Raw genomic sequence first — 20,702 nt, forward strand, 5'->3', positions numbered from 1 at the left:
GGCTGCTTTCCATTCTGTCCGCAGTATCTGGAATGTGGGAAATGGGACGCTCCTTTTTAATCTCTGTTGTAGCTACACTACGTAGCTTTTTTTTCCTACCTATGCTGATAGCCTTGAGCTGTTGATATCAGCTTCGCCCTAACGTGTAGGTGAGCTCACGGGGCTCAAACCGGAGTGTTGCTAACACTGGCCCTAGCAAGAGCAGTGCTTCGCAGAATCTACCACCGGATCGGAAACGCGACCCACTGAGAAGATCCGGCGAGAAACTCAGTGGGCCTACGTTGCTAATGTCGACAAACGAATTATTTGAATTATTTCCAAATTAAATATGTCACGGTAATGTGTAAAACAAATTTTAATGTTGAATATGTTGACATATTCGCTATAGTCACTAAAAATAACGTAATTTACAGAATATTCATAAATCAAATCACAGCCATAAATTTTGATTATCATACTTCTAGAGAGAGAGAGAGAGAGAGAGAGAGTATGACGTAACGAGAAAAAAGTTGTATTAAACAAACAAATTAAAACCTAGCCCGATACCTAATTTGCCCAATTGACTTTCTTGTGAGAACTCGTAATGCGCAAAATCGACTGGAACTTGAAGCTTATTGGGAGATGAAGTAACCACTTGGACCGGCTTGCTAATGGCCCGGAGGCCTCCCTAGTTTCGCCAGAACGAGCGGCCGAGCACGGACGAACCAGGAGGGGAGAAATTTGGTAACAACCACCCGAGCGCCTCCGAACAAAGTCTCAATGCTCAAGGGTAGTAGCTGTTTGGCGAGTTCATCTATTACTGGATCGAAATCGCGACCCGGTGAGAAGATCCGCCGAGAACCTTCAAGTAAAATTTATAATTCATTATGGACCGTGGTACTTAGGAAATTAGTTTAATAATTCACACTCGTATGTCATACCACTATGCATTTACATTGGGTATTTTTTTATTTTTAACGCAAACATCTACTGCGTTAAATTACAATGATTTTTGAACGTTTTCTGACATTAGAATAATTGTTGTAGGTATTATTAATTGCCTAATTGTTTAACTGATAACAAGTCAACGGACGATAATCGATAGTTTTTTGAATCAAAAAACGATTCAAACTCTATTGTGCTCTAATAACTACCATACATTTAGTTTTAATTTGTTTTGCTCGTAAAATTCGGTAAACGTACAAATAATATAACCAGGCAGTCTGACAATTAAACCAATACAGCGACATCTATCGTCAAAACAAGGGAATCACCGATCAAGGAATGAACTTGAAATACGTATCCCGATTATTTATCAAATAAATCGCTTGTATTAAAATTTAATAACCGACTAGACCACTAAGAGTTTGTTTAAACAACAAAATGTTGAATTAGCTGCTTCCAATAAGCGAGAACGTGGTTGGGTGAGGACCCGGGGAGCCGGCCGCAAGCCCGGTGGCGCCCCGCAGCGCCGGTCCCCTAAACACACACAGACCGCGGGGCGCCGCACCCTACCCGCGCCTCGCACACTAATAACTCCGTCTTTCCCTGTGCCATGCTTTATTTCACTCCCGAGTTTTTTCCTCGACTTTGTTTTTTCGTCCCGTGAAGCTACGTCGGACGTTTACAACAAAACAAGTTCCTGATGATAGCAATCCTTCATCTTCATTGTCTTTTGGCAGTTTCGTCGAATAATATATGTTGTGCTCTGTCGACTTTATATCCGAACGTCATATTATAAATGGCGTCGTTTAAAATATTTTAATACCCTCTACATCAGGGCAATATTAATTTAGTACGGTCGAGTTGAGCGTTCTCGATGCCACCGCTGGTATGTTAAATGACGGATTACCGACCGGCCGAGATCGAAAGATAACCACATCAAATCTTGTACATTTAGTATGAACGCTCTGCTACCCACCTGCCGTGTTCATATAAAAAAAAAATCTGCGTTATTCTTTGCCGTTTCATACTCTCTGTTTTTATTAATCTCGTTGGTCACGACGAGTACGTGACGCTACTATTAACGCCCTACATTTAAACTTGAGGTCGAAATTTCGACTTTTTTGTATAACCGCTTTCTCTTCCTACCAACGCGCATGACACGCGGGATTAGTAGGCAATTTTCGATCACTTCACACACATGCGAGTAAGCCATCTGCTCCATAAGTATTCAGTTCTTTTTGCTTTGCATGTTACGAATTCGTTACCAATAAACAGTTTCCAGGGAAACAGTGACATCGATACTCAATATGGTGTGACATTTTGACACAATTCATTTGTATTTTGTTTAAAAGTGATGATATTCTCTGTTTATAACATTTTTTTAGCAGAGAGAATATACAGAAATCATCACTAAACTCTTGTGGAAAATGGTGAGAATCACTGTTGAATTAGTGCGAAAAAAAGCTGAGCATCACGACTGCCTGCTGGCACCATTAGAAGAAATTGCACTCCATCAAGAAAATATCGAGAAAATTGAATTTCTACAAGATTGGTGCCCTAAATTAAAAATACTGCTAATGCAGAGCAATCTCATAGCAAAAATAGAAAACTTGAACAAACTAAAGAATCTTGTGTACCTTAACTTAGCTTTGAACAACATCGAGATCATAGAAAACTTAGAACGATGCGAATCGCTGCGTAAGTTAGACCTTACACTGAATTTTATTGGTGATATTGTGAGCGTTGAAACACTTATCGGTAACTACAGTCTTGAAAGTTTATATTTAACTGGCAACCCTTGCACCGATTACGATAACTACAAGAACTTTGTTATCGGAACCCTACCCCAGTTGACCAGCCTGGACGGCAAAGATATTGAAAGATCCGAGAGGATCATGGCCTTACAAAACCTTCCCTTCATACGCTCTGATATAGTGTTCGAACAAGAAAATTATCGTCAACAGCGTAGAAAACAAAAATCTCGATTGGAAAAAACTATCAAAGACAAATGGGAAAATGAATATAAAGACATGGACCCGGAGGAAAGAAACAAAAAATTCTGGGCCGAAAAATGTGAACATGCTCCAGAAGTTCGTTACGAAATTGAAAAAATGCGTAAGCTGAAACTAAAGAGCTACGAAACGGAAACAAAACAAGAAGAAAAACGAACTTACAAACTATTCGCTCCAGACGGTAGACCGTTCAATATAAACCAAGCAAAGATCAATTTTGTTTTCGACGACTCTGGCCCAACTTATGTCTTGGATTTAGCAGTTTACAAACACTTAGATACTAGTTTACTCGATGTTGATGTCCAAGCTAATTACGTGAGAGTCACTATAAAGAACAAAATATTCCAAATTCAACTCCCACAAGAAGTGGACATCACTAATTCTTCAGCTCAACGATCTGAAATCACCGGGCATTTGGTGATAACAATGCCAAAAAGTAACGCTTGCATTATAAGTAGAGCGAAAAAAAAGGAAACTGCCGAAAAAGTCCAAGCGAAGTCCAAATCGAAAGTAACTGAATACCTCCGATCCGGACAGACTAAAAGAGAATTTCTTGAAATTGGACCAGCTGACGATGTTTTAGATTTCACAAACATGACCCGACCGAAGTCGACACCGGCTGCCATTGATCCAAGATTGTATGCAAGTGAAAAGAAGCCATCAGCCGATTTTGTTGACAATCCTGAAGTACCACATCTCATTTAAGCTATTGATGCAAGAATTTTCAGGTACGAAATAAAACGTTAGATGTATTTAGCTTAAACATTTATTTTGAAGTATTTTGTCAGCTACATGCATTTCGGTTTGAAGGATGGGGCAGCCGCTGTAACTATACTTGAGACCTTAGAACTTATATCTCAAGGCGCATTTACGTTGTAGATGTCTATGGGCTCTAGTAACCACTTAACACCAGATGAGCTGTGAGCTCGTCCACCCATCTAAGCAATAAAAAAAAAAAAAAAAAATATTTTTTTCACTGTTAATTTTTTTTCAAGTCATTATAAATGTAATATCATTTTCAATGCCAAATCTCTCGCGTTTTTACCATGGTTGACTTTCATACCCATGTAAGTTCATCGAAAATAGCTTATATTGTTTAAGTAATAAAACACATTACCATTGTATAAGTAATTTTGTATTCAATAAAATAACAAACTATAATTAAGTTTTACATGTTAAATAAATGTAAAATAATAAATAAAGAGCTGTTATCATAATTAAAACTATTCATTTAGGTAATAAATGTTTAAAGCTGATAAATTAGATTTGCCTCGTTTCTACAGTTTCAGAAGACACTCCGTTGGTTTCAGGCATTGACACAATAAAAGATAGAAATCCGTCAATATCCCGTATTTCTTTGGATGTGAACTTGGCCGAGATCTGATGTCTGCCTGCCCACGGAGGAGTAAGCTTGAAGTTAGCAGTCGCAAAGCTACCAGGTGCCACGTTCTAAAAAGCAACATTTGGTTTTATTAGATTCAAATAGTGACATCTAGCGGCGAGTGTACTAACTATTTGGAAATAAAATGTAGTTAAAAATTTATTTTTGTGAACGTTTTCATTTTGTTTTAAAAGAGTTACCAAAGATGGCGCTTAAGGTTTTATGTTTCAAACTTATTTTATCCAAACTAAACAAGTGATTATTTAATATTTGAAATGCACTCTCAGCCAGGATGTACTAATAAAATTTCTGACTCTATTCTCTAACTTAAATGTCTAAATTTTTCATGTCCATATTGCCCATCACAAGGTCTGCTGTCCTGATCAAGATTGACTATAGATAAGCCGTCTTTTTTTTAATTTAGTTACCTACTACCAGGAACTTGGAGGGGTTATTCTGTGAATGTATAGCGAGCTCACGGAAATCAGTCTGGGAGATTTTGCTAGCACCGGCCCTAGCAAGAGCAGAGCTTCGCTGAATCTACCATCGGATCGGAATCGCGACCCATTGGGTTGCTCAGGCGACATCCTCAGTGATTTGGTATACTGAGCGGTAATATTACCACAGGGCAAATAAAAAAATGGGAATAGGAACATATTGTCTCCTGATTATCCAAAGTGTACGGGCAATGCGAAGAAGTGTTAAGATTCTATATCATAATTTTTTTTACATACCTCGTCTAATGCAATTCTGAGCTGCTCATCCAAACCTGGACCTTGAATATAAAACTTGCCGTTCTTCAACGGAATAGGCAAGGGATTCTCCACTTTGATGTGAACGGTAAACTCTTGGCGGGAGACCGGTTTGCCGTCAATCGTTATTTTGATGTCAGGATTCCGGACCCGGAAATCGTCCTGAGCGAAGTAGTCGAATTTTCGATCTACGATCGTGACTAGGCATGCGATGTTGAAGGATGCCTGCAAGCACGGTGTTTTTATTTTATTTTGTTACAAATAAAATTGTTTTGAATTACAATATCAATACACAATATTAAGTATATTACTACTACGCGAAAAATTTGACTATCTACGTATCGTAAAATACATAATATCTAGCTGACGGAACGGACGTTGTCCCAATTTCAATGTTTGTTATGATTATTTTAGAAACATTTGAAATTTACGTCCGGTTTTTTTTAAACAAATAATAACCCTAAAAAAATATTATTATTACTTTGATTGAGTATATGAGGCACGATCTTAATCCACACTTAATTCAGTAAGCGATATAACTTAAAATATTCTTTGATAGCGCGAGGGAATTTCATTCAGAAATAGACTCCATGTTGGAAACTCACGAATTTATTAAGTGACCAGGTGAAAACTCAGGGTTCAACCTTTTGTTAGATGTTAACTATATAACTTTTAATTCACAATATTTTAAATGCATAATTTCAAAAATGCACCTATCTATCTTCAACTCAATTCAATTATCAAAAATTTTGCACTTAAAGGTGTCGCGAATTTTTAATGAATCAGTACGTCGCTGAGTAAAAATATTAAGAGCCGCTGTACTAAGCCATTGACTATGGTATTACTTAAACTAACAAAACAATAACATAACAAAACAATCGACTATTTGCCCTGAAGCAAACCACTACTACTCACCACCACTACTACTACTACTGACCTGATCAATAAGCTTTTTAAAGTAATCGTCGAAGGTGACCAGCATCTGCACTTTCTCTTTCTGTTCTGGCTTGAGTTTCATGTCGAATTCATATCGCTTCACACCGTCTCCGGTGACGCCGGCGTACGTCACTGTGTCCACTCTCAACACGCCTTTGACTTGGTGTTCGTTAATTGTCGAACGATTTTTCATGTGCAAGACCTGAGAAGAGAATCAGTGTACTGATTTGATCTAGTAATTTGGAGTAGGTACATTACGCTTAATTGGAAACCTGCTCTATTTCTGAATTACTTTTTTCCCCTCCCTAATCGTGGATAATCTATGCCCTAAGGAGCTATCAAAACTACGCGCGGGTAGGTAAGCGCATGGAAATCAGAAAGCCCTAATAAGAGCTGCGCTTCGCTGAATATACCACCAGATCGGAATCGCGAAGCAAATTCTAATTTTTTCCAAAATATTGTTACATTATGTTATTATTTCATCGTTGGAATCGTTTGGGGACATGTGTTACGTATTACTGTAGAAAAAAATCGTGATTCCATTGGCTTCGGCATATTCGCATAGCTAATCAATATTACTCTTTTACTTTTTTTTTTATTCCTACTTATGCTGATAGCCTTGAGAGGCTATTTCAGCTTGACCCTAACATGTGTAGGTGAGCTCACGGGGCTCAAACCAGAGTGTTGCTAACACTGACCCTAGCAAGAGCAGTGCTTCGCAGAATCTACTACCGGATCGGAAACGCGACCCACTGAGAAAATCCGGCGAGAAACTCAGTGGGCTGTGTCTATGGGTTAATTCGCTCGCAGTGTTTTCAGCGTATATAAATTGATCATGTAAATTATATAACATTATCAATAGAAAACGGTGAACAGGCTTTTGTTTATAATCCTATAATTTTGTTTCGGTGCTTGTTGACGAGATTTGTGTGTTCGAGCTTGCGAAATCGGATTAGCACGTCCAGGTTCGTTTATGGGTAACGTAGTTCAAAGTCTATTGAATCACAGGGTGGATTAAAAAACAAAAAAACAGCGTACCACACTGAAGTCCTGTCCGATCTTAATGTCGTCTCTGAGATCAAACTCGAAGGTGACGTCATTGAAGGCATCGTTCAAATAGTACCGAGCGAAGATGTTCTCTGATTTGCGCAACGCTTTTTCCATTGTCATTCTCTCTTCGCGCGTTCGTTCCGGGTATTTGTATGTGTCGGTGATGTCCTGTAACACAAGTTTAATTATAACTAGCCGACCCGGCAGACTTCGTAGTGCCTCAATCGATAAATAAAAGACCTAAACTTTTGTATAAAGCAAACTTAAAACAAACAAAAGGAATCCGTCCGACGGGGGACACATCAAAGGAAAAACAAAATTGTTATTTTTATTTAATTCCGAGCATTTTCATATTTATTTACCTTTTAAAACTTCTCTGGACTTCCACAAATAATTCAAGACCAAAATTAGCCAAATCGGTCCAGCCGTTCTCGAGTTTTAGCGAGACTAACGAAAAGCAATTCATTTTCATATATAAGTATATAGATAGAAGATAGATATATTTATAATTGAATGTTTTTAAATTGCTCTAGATAAGCTCGCGAGCTTACTGACAGGATAACGTGAATTCCGCCAGCCATTTTGTGACTTGTCATAGAAATCTTATTGTTATTGTATTACAACAGATACGTCCTACACTAATAAGTAGAATAGTGATGTACCCGTGCGTTTCTTTCAGTTGACCATCCCACTAGTAATTACGTAATAATTATGAAGAAAAACAAGCATTTTTTTATTCTTTAGATGGGTTGTAGAAAGCACGGCGCACCTGATGTTAAGTGATTACCGAATCCGATAAACATCAACCGCCACCCACCTTGAGACCTGAGTTCTAAATCTCAGTTTTATAGTAAGAAAGCTGCCCCACCCTTTAAATGCATTACTACTTCGTGGCAAAATTAGGCGGAGTTGTGGTACCTACCCAAGCGAGCACACAAGACGACCTACTACTTATTCCTAGTTACTGTATCTGCATGTTAGAAAATTTACTTTAATTCAAACAAATACAATCATTTTTATTGTGAATAAATCGTATATAATGTTGATGTCATTGTTAATTAATGCCATACAAACAACTCTCTATATAAAAATTATTTCCAGTCGACCTTTCCGTTATGACATCATGACATTTTCATTACCTTCAATGAAATAATTATTTGTTAGATACGTCTCTGATGACTCAAACAACAAATCATATACGATGAAAATGATGCTTGGCAGCTAAGTTTAGATTTGTTTCAACCTGCCATTTAGCCATCACATCATCGTATTGTATAAGATTAAATGTCATCAGATTATTTAGAACAAAACAAAAATATAAACATAATCATCGGACATTCAATTACACAAAAAATTTAAAGTATTTTCTTTACATTTAAAACAAATATAATATACAGAGTTCTTTATAGTTCTTCTTCATTCTTTCCTATACTACCCTCTGCTGGGGTGTAGGGTTCGAATCAAATTCCTCTATTAACTAACTATATTATTTATTTTTATTATTTATAGTTTTATTAATTATATACTCATAGTTGGCTATATTAATATACTGGGTTTTAGAAGACCGCTTCCGAAAACGAAACACAGACTATAGTACTAATGACACCTTTGATGATGGGACGGAAAAAAAATCGATCCTGATTTAAAAAAATAACATATTTTTAAAACGTTTAGCATTATTTACGCTCCATTATGTCAGTATATAAAAATATATTACTTTATTTTAAAAAAAAAACCAGCAATGGAACAGTAAATCAAAAACAGCTGATGCTCGGATCAACGAACGCCCGGGCGCGGCGTTTCTTTTACACGCACACCGGCGCGGCGCTGATACCGCGCTCCCCAAAATTAACAACTTTGTAGGTACAAAAATTTCGTTTTCGGGAACAGTCTCCTTACACCCAGTATAACCAGTGTAATGATTTTTATAATATAACGACACCGCGTTGAACGAACCTCAAGGTCCACCTCGCGGTAAACCGTTTTCGGAGTCCATAGACATCTCTGCATGAAATCCGTAACCCAGACAGGCATTATATATAAATATGCTATTATTTTGTTTCGAATTTACTTCTAAAATTAACTCATTTTAAAATGTAAATGTGCAATAAACCTAGAATACGCAATGGTTTACAATTTAGCGCCATTAATACATACAATGTTTTACTAACAGACACCTACGTATAATAATTTCATTATTTTATAACTATTAGTAATCTATGAATAAATAATCTTTAATTATGTACCTGATATGTAGACTTTATAGAATCAGTGAATAACACGTAAAGTATATAAATAATATAAAAATGTATCAAAATTAAACACATAAATTCAGCTCAGTAGATTTAAATATAGAATTTTTTTAATTGAGTTTTGTAGTTTACCTCTCTTTCCATTCTTCCAATCGCTTTAGTTGAGATATTCTGCCCGATAGAGGTGGTGTCACGTGCCATTAACTTTAGTGGTTGAATTTCCCCAGAATATTTCCATAAAATCTGTCGGTAAATAATTATTGTGTAAATATTTATTTAGATAACTAGACATGGACATTAGCAAAGAATTCAGTTCTCTTTTCCATAGAACAAGCATAATATATATTATGCAATATTACCTCTCTGCAAGTAGATTTTAGCACTTTAAACAAATGAATAAGATAATAAATAAGAAAATTCTTTTACGCCAACTTTGAATTAAATGTCTTACCTATTGCCATATTGATACTCAATTAATCCCAAACCCAAGATGTATGTCAATTTAATTACAAAACCAAACCAAACCAATCTGAATGAACGAAAACAATTCGTCCAGCTAAATTAATAATAATTATTTTTCTTATTAATTCAAACATAACAGTCAAAATTTAAAACAAATCTACTCACTTTATCAGCGTTTACTTGTGCGAATACGTATGTAGCATCATATGGCCGCTGTAATTCCCCGTCTAAAATTGCTTTCAACGAAGCCGGCCCGCACCGGAATTTGTCTTCTGAAGTTTCTTGTGGAGTAGCATCCAGAGCTTGCCAGCCTCCGTATTGGGGGCCCAGATCTGGCCGCTCCATCCATACCTTAATTAATTGAAATGTATATAAGATTCGAGCGCAACCTTCTTCATAGCTTCAAGCTTTAGTCAGAGATTATAAATTATAATTGACTGACTCGGTGATGCAGTATTTAGCGGCCCTGATGAACAGGTTTGTTTGCTCTTTGTTTGTGTGTTTACTACCTATATATATATATATATGTATATATCAGTCTCTAGTGCCCATAAGACAGGGAATCCTAATCGGAGGCCGGATGAGCGTGCGTGATTTGAACCCATTAAAAAAATTATTAAAACTACCACTTTACGGTGGAATTCTTGTCCAAGCAATCTCGCTTTTGCTACCAAAAAACCCGAGATTAAACTATAACAGTAGTTTTAATTGTATCTACGACTCGCGAACACAAAGATAATACAAAATTTTAAGTTCGATCAAAACATGAAATTAATTATATTTAGGTTATAATAATTCGAAATTGAAATTATATTGATTTACGTAGATTTGTTTTGCATCGACAACCCATAAAACTGCTTTTTTTTCTTTATAAATTTAGAATTAATGTTGTCTTTATCATTGCACTTAAAACGTACTTCATTCCAAACGTGGTAGTTCCATACGGAGTCTCGAGTGAATTCGTCCATCGTATTTCCTTCCTCGTCCATGATTATGTCAATCGTGAGGCTTCCTTGACTGTCGTGAGCTGCATCGTAACCAGTTACCGGCCTGCAGGGAATTCCGAGTGCCCGACAAACTGCAACCACAGAAAATGCAAATATAACTTAATGCTTGGAAAGAACTTAACAGTAAGCAATTTTTTTTTAAACCAATCAATAAATCAGCTTTTTAATATAACTTAACGCTTGCAAAAAACTTAACAATAACCTATTTTTTTTAAATCAATTCATAAATCAGCTTTGTAGTTATTTGAACATGGTAATTTAAGCGCAAGGCCAAAGATACAGGTCGTAAAACTAGACGCTAAGTCAAACAAGAACATGGATGTATCTTACAACGTATCCATCAAATGAGATATGGATAAGCAGAAAGTACATTTAAGTAATTTTACCATAGAAGAAGGCTAGTAATATGCAAATTTTTGTGTGAATCATTCCTAATTTGATCCCCTCGTTATTATATTAATACATCCAAATTTCACTTTCGTTCGATCCTCTTTTTTGTGTATTCATTGTCGTGCAAACAAATTTAATGACCTTCATACGTATTTGTATGGGTCTTACAAAAAAAAAACAGTCAGGCTAAATCACTACATAGTATAAAACAAAGTCGCTTTCTCTGTCCCTATGTATGCTTAAATCTTTAAAACTACGCAACGGATTTTGATGCGGTTTTTTTTAATAGATAGAGTGATTGAAGAGGAAGGTTTCTAAGCATAATAACATCCATTAAATAGTGGAGAAATCAATAATAAATTACAGTTTCCGAAGCGAGGCGAGGGCGCGTCGCTAGTATCCAATAAATTCAAACTTACTTGTCGTTAAAATTCCGGCGTATACCCAACATTGGGCGTATTTAACGGGCTTCTTCTTCTCGTAAAACCTCTGTAGGATCGCTAAAGAGCCAACCCACTTCAAGGGATGCGTTCCTCCGTCGTAATCACTCAGCTCTTTGCCCCAATTTCCGAATAGCACCCCGTTGTCGTCTTGCACGTTCACGGCTGCCGAAAGAGCTCGGGCAGTCCGGATGGCGCTACTCCTACCGCTTCCTGTGACCTGTAACGTTCAAAATATTATAGAAATCCGATACTAACAGTAGCCGATGGGACAGAAGGATCCTTGACTGGAGACCACGTACTGACAACCGCAGTGTGAGACGGCCACCTATCAGATGGACCGACGACCTATTAAAAATCGCTAGGTCACGTTGAATGCAGGTGGCAGCAAATAAGACGAAAGTTTTATTAATAGATTGTAGATATAAGAAAAGTAATTTCAAAAAATCTAGAATTAAGATGAACAATAATAACGTTGTAAATAACAAGTAGTACAGACTGTCTAAAGAAGACTGTTTAATTATTTTTATTTTATTATACAGTATTTTTACTGATAATTTATTTATTTTTTATCTAAAAGCGGTAGATGAGTTTAAGATTCGGCTGATGTGCTGCGGTCGCCGCCACTCGTCACTTGTACCTACCCCTTCTTGAAACATAGTAACGTAACATTTCGAACAACTTTTAATAAAAACCATTCCATTCCATCCCGTTCCCTTCTATTGGCGCCAACTACTGCCCCACCGAGTCAGTCAAATCATATCAGTCAATCAAGTCATATTAGTATTACAGCCTAACCCATAGACACTGCCCACTGAGCTTCTCGCCGGATCTTCTCAGTGGGTCGCGATTCCGATCCGGTGGTAGATTCTGCGAAGCACTACTCTTGCTAGGGCTAGTGTTAGCAAATTCTCTCAAGTTGAGCCCTTGAGCTCTCCTACCCGTCCTAGCCTCTTAGCAACCAACGAATAAGCAAAGATAAAAAAAAAATTACAGTTAACTAATACGGGTAACTACTTCATTGCTGTATCAAAATTAAATTGCAACGTTACAACGCTTAGTGAGATCCCATCCGATGAATTTGCCACGGAATTTGTATGCTATAGCCACCTACGCCACTGAACATTAAGTCGATGGCATACGGTTCTAAAACTGTTCCGCAGTAAATATAGGAATACGAGGCTATCTGCAAGCTACCTATGGAGGCGGATAACACACCCTATCCGTAATAACCTTTTTTTTTGCATTATTCTGCGAAGACATAAATAACATATGCAACTATCGTTTAACACAGAACTACTTTTTGTTATTGTAAATACTTGGTTTTTAATAGTACCTAATGAGTAAAAGATTTAAAAGATTTCACACAATCTTCTGACAGTGCAAAAGCGTCTAGTTTAGTACGCTTATTCAATGCGATAAATATGCGAGTAAGGTCGGTGACTATCGACTCGATAATTATTCGATTGATCGTTAGCTTAGTATTGCGGTCGTAAGTCGTTCTCGAGACAGCGAGACTTATTCAAATCATTTTTATCTAAATCAAAACCAAACAAATTAAGATATAGTTACCAGAGACTTATTGAGAGACTTGAGTTAGCAAATTTATCTTTATATTTTTATTTCCGATTTGATTTCAAAATGCTAGCAAATTAATAATAACGGTAAAACATAGTACAAGTTTTTTTTTAAATGACAGTAAGTAAAAACCTTTGAAGATTTCAGTATGTAATGGAACGTTGTGTCTATTGATTAAAACTAGAGATTAAGAGATCTAGAATCTAGAATAACTATTGGATTAAAATTATCTGTTAGCAATTATAGAATAACTTTTCTTTCAAAAAAAATATAAACATTAATCTAAAAGTCTTAATTCAAAAAAAAGGACAATCCACAAAATAGTTTCCTTAAAGGAAAATTCGACTTAATGTCGCTACTATCGAGATTTATCGATTCTGAACGTTTATTACTCATCAATGTATTGTATTAATTGTAGGCTAGGTATTGTATTAATATTGCGTATGCTTCATATTACCTTCCCAACTTCCCTGACTAGATAAAGAGCACAGTCTAAGACATCTTTTTCAAATTGCGCGTAGTTCCACGGTGTCGGCTTAATTATGTTGTACACTCCTCTGAACATAAGTCCTCCTTGTTCCAATACATATTCATCTCTATGACTCTCACCTGAAAATGTTAACGAATATTTCAAGGGTCTAATACTAAATTCTACAAATTTAACTTCGTGTTATTAAACGTGTTTGTTAAATTAAAATGTAAAATCGCTGAAAGAAACTGAAATATATCGAACACTTTTAGACTTTCCTAATAATTAACTCAATAATGGGTTTCAAAAACCTCTAAAATAACCACTGAAACACTCTTATCTGGTTTCTATATTTGTGTATGTAACTAAAATATGATTATGCAACCCAACTGCACCAATGTTACCTGAAGTGTTAATGGTATTTGAAGTTAACTTAATTACTTATTAAATACACGAAAACCCAGTAAAATGGCAAGGCGTACCTATTAATATAAACTTAAAATATTGTTCCACTTTAACTCGTACGTCGGAAATCAATAGAACGTCGAACTCACGATATAAATAGTTTTATCGAAAACAGATGCAGACTTAATATAAACTGTTTTAACAGAGAATTGAAATATTATCAAGAGATATCAAGAGAGAGTAATACCTGGCATGTACACAGAATCGTTCAAACACCAAGGATTGAACAATACGTAGATTGGCAACGGGTGAGTGTAACTCAATGAGCTACCCCCAATGAGCTTTGTGTCAATGTCAACTTTCCAAGCGGCAACGATACAGTCAGCGGCCGCCGTCACCGACACCATGAGGTGAGAGTCCACTTGACTCTCATAGACCGCACTCCACAATCCAACTGTTTCAGAGCCTCTTTCCAATAGAGGCACGGCTGCGGACGTCCCATCTGAAGGGCCACGCTTTTCGATATCTGCCAATCAGAGAATTTCGTATAACGTATGCTTCACGAGGCCAACTGGTGGTAGGACCTCTTGTGAGTCCGCGTGGGTAGGTACCACCGCCCTGCCTATTTCTGCCGTGAAGCAGTAATGCGTTTCGGTTTGAAGGGTACCGTTGTAACTGTTTATATACTTGAGACCTTAGAACTTATATCTCAAGGTGGGTGGCATATTTACGTCGTAGATGCCTATGGGCTCCAGTAACCACTTAACACCAGATGGGCTGTGAACTCGTCCACCCATCTACGCAATAAAAAAAAAGGATCGCAGTAGATGGAGAGCACATGAGAGATTGATGCAGCGGGGGAGTCACGACCCTCAGTAATGAGGAGAGCAAGGAAGAGGAGGAATACCAGACGGACAGCAGCACGTTTTTTTGACAGAAGAAAAAAAGACTACCGGTTATCAAATATATTTGCTGTTTTCTGATTTACTAATTCATTCACTATTATTCAATATTGTTCAAGTTAGTCATGACTGCGTAGGACGATTGTTTACATAACACCGTTTTTTCTTGTAACGACTTCTATATTTTATTTTGCCTTGAGCCAAACATTTAGATGCTTAGACTAGCTAATTGGCAGCTTGTGTCTAAAATATAATATATATATGGGCAGACCAGATCAGAGCTCGCTTGGTATAGCCTGATTTTTACTCGTGGTAGGATGTTTTGTGAGTCCGCACGGGTACCACCACCACCCAGGTACCACCAACCTGCCTATTTCTGCCGTGAAGCAGTAATGCGTTTCAGTTTGAAGAATGGAACAACCGTTATATTACAATTGAGACTCAGACCTTATATTTCAAAGTGGGAGTCGGCATTCACGTAATGATATCTATGGCCTCTTGTAACTGCTCAAGATCAGATGAATCGTGGCTCGTTCACTCGTCTATGCAAATAATAAATTCTCTAATCAAATAGATTAACAACTCGACCGTTGGAAAAGAAGGCATAATAAGCTGCGCCGCAGAAACACAGATGCTACCAAGGCATGAAGGCTCTCGTACTCAAGGTATGTAGTGGGTATGTAACCTAATGTAAATACAGATCAACCATATAGAGTATAATCGTGTGGGGCCTTTAGTCTCAGGCTCTAGATAAGAGGAATTAGTGTAATAATCCGTAACATATTTAGGCGGTGAAGTGTTTATATTTATATACTTTTAATGACCTTTTTTGGTCGGACGATGGATATGAGCGCTACTCTATATGGTGGGCCCTTCGAGAGCTAATAGATACTCGGTGCGATAGAATATCACAAGCTGGCCGCCAAGCGAATAATTACCCTACATATTGTCCTATTTCAGATGAGCTCAATCATATATTTTAGTTCTCTTGGAGTATGTAATTACAATTGATTTTTTTTTCCCACTTATATTAACGTTGTGCTCAAGAACCCCGGTCACAGTCTTGCCTTTTTTTCCTACTTATGCTGATAGCCTTGAGAGCCTATTTCAGCTTCTCCTTGACATGTAGGTGAGCTCACGGGGCTCAAACCAAAGTGCTGCTAACACTGGCCCTAGCAAGAGCAGTGCTTCGCAAAATCTACCACCGGATCGAAAACGCGACCCACTGAGAAGATCCGGTGAGAAACTCAGTGGGCTGTGTCTATGCGTTAATTTACTCGTCGAGTCCTCCGTCGCAAGGGACGGGTTCGACGAGGACGGTGACCGGGCTTGCCTAAAGATATGATCTCTATACAGAAAATCACACGTTTTCAGAAACTGCCTAAAACACAACCGCGGGACAGTGGATTTCTTACCAGACACATAGAAGATGAATGAAATAGCGTCTTTATCTGGATCATATGCCCTATTGAGCAACAGATCAAGCGTGAAGGGCTGTCCTCTGCGGACAACTAAACATTTTTTTTCATCCCTGGTCATCAAATTGTATCTGCTGGTGTGGTGATGTTCTCCATTGATGTCGGTGCAGAAATCAATGTTTTGCACTGATAAGACACCTTGTCTTGTTCCGTCGATCACATCTGTAAATAACGTTTGTTTTAAAATTAATCGCACCAAGATACCAATTCTAATTTTTATTTTTATTTTTTTTATTGCTTAAATGGGTGGACGAGCTCACAGCCCACTTGGTCTTAAGTGGTTACTGGAACCCATAGACATCCACAACGTAAATGCGCCACCCACCTTGAGATATAAGTTCTAAGTTCTCAAGTATAGTTACAACTGCTGCCCCGCCCTTCAAGCCGAAACGCATTACTGCTTCACGGCAGAAATAGGCGGGGTGGTGGTACCTACCCGTGCAGACTCACAAATCCTACCACCAGTAAAAAAATTATAATATGTAACAAAAATGCATATATAATGCGAGCGAGTTACAAATAAATACACTATAACGTACATTAAAGATCCATATGTTACTATACTTTATTACGATAAATACATATTTTATTAACAATTTATCAACAAATAAGAACGATTTCTGAACCTACGTTTCTTATTTCACATTTACTTATAAGTAACACGTTTGATAAATACGATGCCACACTAGATAAAAAACTTTAAAAATACCTGGCCGATACATAACAGTATGTGCATTCATTTATTTATTCAAAACAAATAAAAACTTCGAATACATTTAAGTCGTACGTCAGACACCGTGTGCACATTCCGATAGAGGCACCCGTCACGTGCGGACGTGCTCATCGACCACTCGATTGCCCGGCCTTTGTTCGCCCGGCTTTTGTTAGCCCGGCCATTGTTCGCGCGGCCTGTGTTCGTGGTACATCTGCCGACCAAGTGTTTTTTTCTGGAAGTTTTTAATTGTTTTGTTTCCTTTTGTTATTTCTGTGTTCGTGGTACATCTGCCGACAAACTGTCTTCCTGGAAGTGTTTAATTGTTTTGTTTCTTTTTGTTAATTCCGTTTTGTTGTGTTTTTTTTTCTTTGTACTGTAGTAATCGTGCCGCATCGCCACCTGTGTTCAATAGAACCGCTCAGGTCCGAGAATTTGGGGCCTCGCCGCAAGGCGAGTGTTTTCTAAGACCCAGGGTAGCCCCACCTGGGCACGTAGCCATCATGGACGCTGTATTTGCGGAATTTCTCCGGCTTCGCTACCCAAAGCTCACTTCCGAGTTTCAGGCCTTCAAGGCCGATCACACCGCGAGCCCTCTCGTGGACTCCGCCGAGCTCGCTGCTCCTGCGTCGCCTGTACCTGCGTGCAAAGCTTCTGCATCGAGCACCGCAGCCTCCGTCGTGCCTGCCGTTCCCGCGTCGCCTATACTGGCGAGTAAAACTGCTGCGTCGTCCGCCGTGGTCACCGTTCCAGCAGCGCGATCATCCGCGGCCTCCGTCGCACCCTCCAAAACACCTACTCGTAGGTCACCTGCGCCCGCCTCCTCGTCCTCCGACTCTGACTCGGAGATGGAGGTCGACCTCGCCCCCGCCTCATCGACGGATGGATTCACCCTGGTGCAAAAGGGTAAGAAGCGTGCCGCGGAGTCTCGAGCTCCCGCGGCCGCTAAAATTAGCAAAGCCGCGAACGCGTCGCGCCCCCGCCCTCAGACTCCCGTTGCGCCTCCAGCCCGTGCCACTCCGTCGCCGCGTCCGGTGGCACAAAATAAAACCCAGACCCCTCCCCCGGTAATCCTTCAAGAGAAGGCAGCTTGGGAACGAGTTTCCCTGGCCCTTAAGGCCAAAAATATCAATTTCACGAATGCCCGTAACCTCGCGAACGGCATTCAAATTAAGGTTCGAACACCCGACGACCATAGGGCCCTCTCTTCTTACCTCCGTAAGGAGCGTATAAGTTTCCACACGTATACGCTCCAGGAGGAGCGCGAACTCCGTGCCGTTATACGTGGCATCCCTAAAGAGTTGGATGCCGAGCTCGTTAAGGCCGACCTTCTCGAACAAGGCCTACCGGTTAACTCCGTACACCGCATGCATACAGGCCGCGGAAGGGAGCCATATAATATGGTTCTCGTCGCCCTCCAGCCTACCCCCGAGGGTAAGCAAATATTCAACATCCGAACGGTCTGTAGCCTTTCCGGAATCGCAGTCGAAACCCCACACAAGAAAGGCACACCTAGCCAGTGCCATAACTGCCAATTATACGGGCATTCTTCCCGTAACTGTCACGCGCGCCCCCGATGCGTCAAGTGCTTAGGCGATCACGCCACGGCCCTATGCACTCGCGATCAAAAAACCGCGACGGAACCGCCTAGCTGCGTCCTGTGTCGAACACAGGGTCACCCCGCAAATTACCGCGGATGCCCCCGAGCCCCTAAAATAAATCGACGCGTCGCCCGCCAAAACCGCCTCCGAGCTTCCGGCCCAGACATCAAAGCCTCGGCACCCTCTGTGTCGCAGGCTAAGCCAGCGTTCGTTTCGGCGCCGGTGCCCAGTGTCTCGGCCTGGGCGAAACCGCTGCCGTACACGAACACGGCTACAACTCCCTCCTCCGCGATTCGTCCCGCCCCCGCGACTCGTCCCTCTCCCGCGACTTGCCCTCCGACCGCGTCCGACAATCTCGCTTTAGCGATCGACTTCTTTCAGTCGATCAACTTTGAGCGCGTTAACGCTTTGGGCGACGCCATTCGCGCTGCCTCCACTGCACAACACTTTATCGCCGTTGTGCAAGAATACGCCGACGTATACGCGTCATTAAATACGTACGTCCTCCCCTCACTCCGCCGGTAATCAATGGCGTATATAAGTAGAATAAAGCCCCTATCCGTAACGATAGGATTTTTTTAACGCTTACGGTCTCGCAAATCAACGTGATCAGGTTTCTGACTTTTTGCGTGACCATCAAATTGATATCTTTTTAGTGCAGGAGACCCTACTTAAGCCCGCGCGCCGTGACCCTAAAATCGCGAACTATAACATGGTCAGGAACGACAGGCTCTCTGCTCGTGGTGGTGGTACCGTCATTTACTATAGAAGAGCCCTGCATTGCGTCCCGCTCGATCCTCCCGCGCTCGCTAATATCGAAGCATCAGTGTGCCGAATCTCACTGACGGGACACGCGCCGATCGTTATCGCGTCCGTTTATCTTCCACCGGATAAGATCGTTCTAAGCAGTGATATCGAGGCGCTGCTCGGCATGGGGAGCTCTGTCATTCTGGCGGGCGACCTAAATTGTAAACACATCAGGTGGAACTCACACACTACAACCCCGAATGGCAGGCGGCTTGACGCGTTAGTCGATGATCTCGCCTTCGATATCGTCGCTCCGCTAACCCCGACTCACTACCCGCTAAATATCGCGCATCGCCCGGATATACTCGACATAGCGTTATTAAAAAACGTAACTCTGCGCTTACACTCGATCGAAGTAGTTTCAGAGTTAGATTCAGACCACCGTCCCGTCGTTATGAAGCTCGGTCGCGCTCCCGATTCCGTTCCCGTCACGAGGACTGTGGTGGATTGGCACACGCTGGGCATCAGCCTGGCTGAATCTGATCCACCATCGCTCCCGCTTAACCCAGACTCTACCTCGTCTCCTCAGGATACCGCTGAAGCCATAGACATCTTAACGTCACACATCACCTCGACATTAGATAGGTCATCGAAACAAGTTGTAGCGGAGGACTTCCTTCGCCGCTTCAAATTGTCCGACGATATTAGGGAACTTTTTAGAGCTAAGAACGCCTCGATACGCGCCTACGACAGGTATCCTACCGCGGAAAATCGTATTCGAATGCGTGCCCTACAACGCGACGTAAAGTCTCGCATCGCCGAAGTCCGAGATGCCAGATGGTCTGATTTCTTAGAAAGACTCGCGCCCTCTCAAAGGTCTTACTACCGCTTAGCTCGTACTCTCAAATCGGATACGGTAGTAACTATGCCCCCCTCGTAGGCCCCTCAGGCCGACTCGCGGCGTTCGATGATGATGAAAAAGCAGAGCTGCTGGCCGATACATTGCAAACCCAGTGCACGCCCAGCACTCAATCCGTGGACCCTGTTCATGTAGAATTTGTAGACAGTGAAGTAGAACGCAGAGTCTCCTTGCCACCCTCGGACGCGTTACCACCCGTCACCCCGATGGAAGTTAAAGACTTGATCAAAGACCTACGTCCTCGCAAGGCTCCCGGTTCCGACGGTATATCCAACCGCGTTATTA

The 20,702-nt window shown here is 40.2% G+C and overlaps 2 protein-coding genes across 3 annotated transcripts in view; one reads left to right on the forward strand and one right to left on the reverse strand.

Annotated features, from left to right (window-relative positions):
* Nucleotides 1–2,331: 2,331 nt before the first annotated feature.
* tilB (touch insensitive larva B) lies at nucleotides 2,332–3,829 on the forward strand. Its single transcript, XM_028186205.2, has one exon. The coding sequence runs from the start codon at nucleotides 2,352–2,354 to the stop codon at nucleotides 3,639–3,641; it is 1,290 nt and encodes a 429-aa protein (XP_028042006.2). The 5' UTR covers nucleotides 2,332–2,351; the 3' UTR covers nucleotides 3,642–3,829.
* Nucleotides 3,830–4,055: 226 nt separating this feature from the next.
* LOC114251803 (annulin) overlaps nucleotides 4,056–20,702 on the reverse strand; it is a 29,138-nt gene continuing 12,491 nt past the window's right edge. For both annotated transcript variants that reach the window (XM_028186193.2, XM_028186194.2), the window contains exons 2-12: nucleotides 16,376–16,600; nucleotides 14,306–14,584; nucleotides 13,642–13,793; nucleotides 11,586–11,826; nucleotides 10,687–10,847; nucleotides 9,935–10,120; nucleotides 9,440–9,550; nucleotides 7,044–7,223; nucleotides 6,007–6,207; nucleotides 5,052–5,294; nucleotides 4,056–4,385 (exon numbers count right to left, since the gene is read on the reverse strand). In XM_028186193.2, the coding sequence (XP_028041994.2) occupies nucleotides 4,197–4,385; nucleotides 5,052–5,294; nucleotides 6,007–6,207; nucleotides 7,044–7,223; nucleotides 9,440–9,550; nucleotides 9,935–10,120; nucleotides 10,687–10,847; nucleotides 11,586–11,826; nucleotides 13,642–13,793; nucleotides 14,306–14,584; nucleotides 16,376–16,600 (2,168 nt within the window). In that variant the 3' untranslated portion in view covers nucleotides 4,056–4,196. The remainder of the gene's footprint in view (nucleotides 4,386–5,051; nucleotides 5,295–6,006; nucleotides 6,208–7,043; nucleotides 7,224–9,439; nucleotides 9,551–9,934; nucleotides 10,121–10,686; nucleotides 10,848–11,585; nucleotides 11,827–13,641; nucleotides 13,794–14,305; nucleotides 14,585–16,375; nucleotides 16,601–20,702) is intronic.

Source organism: Bombyx mandarina, chromosome 04 (assembly GCF_030267445.1).
Source record: "Bombyx mandarina strain Sakado chromosome 04, ASM3026744v2".
Classification (NCBI taxonomy): Eukaryota; Metazoa; Arthropoda; class Insecta; order Lepidoptera; family Bombycidae; genus Bombyx; species Bombyx mandarina.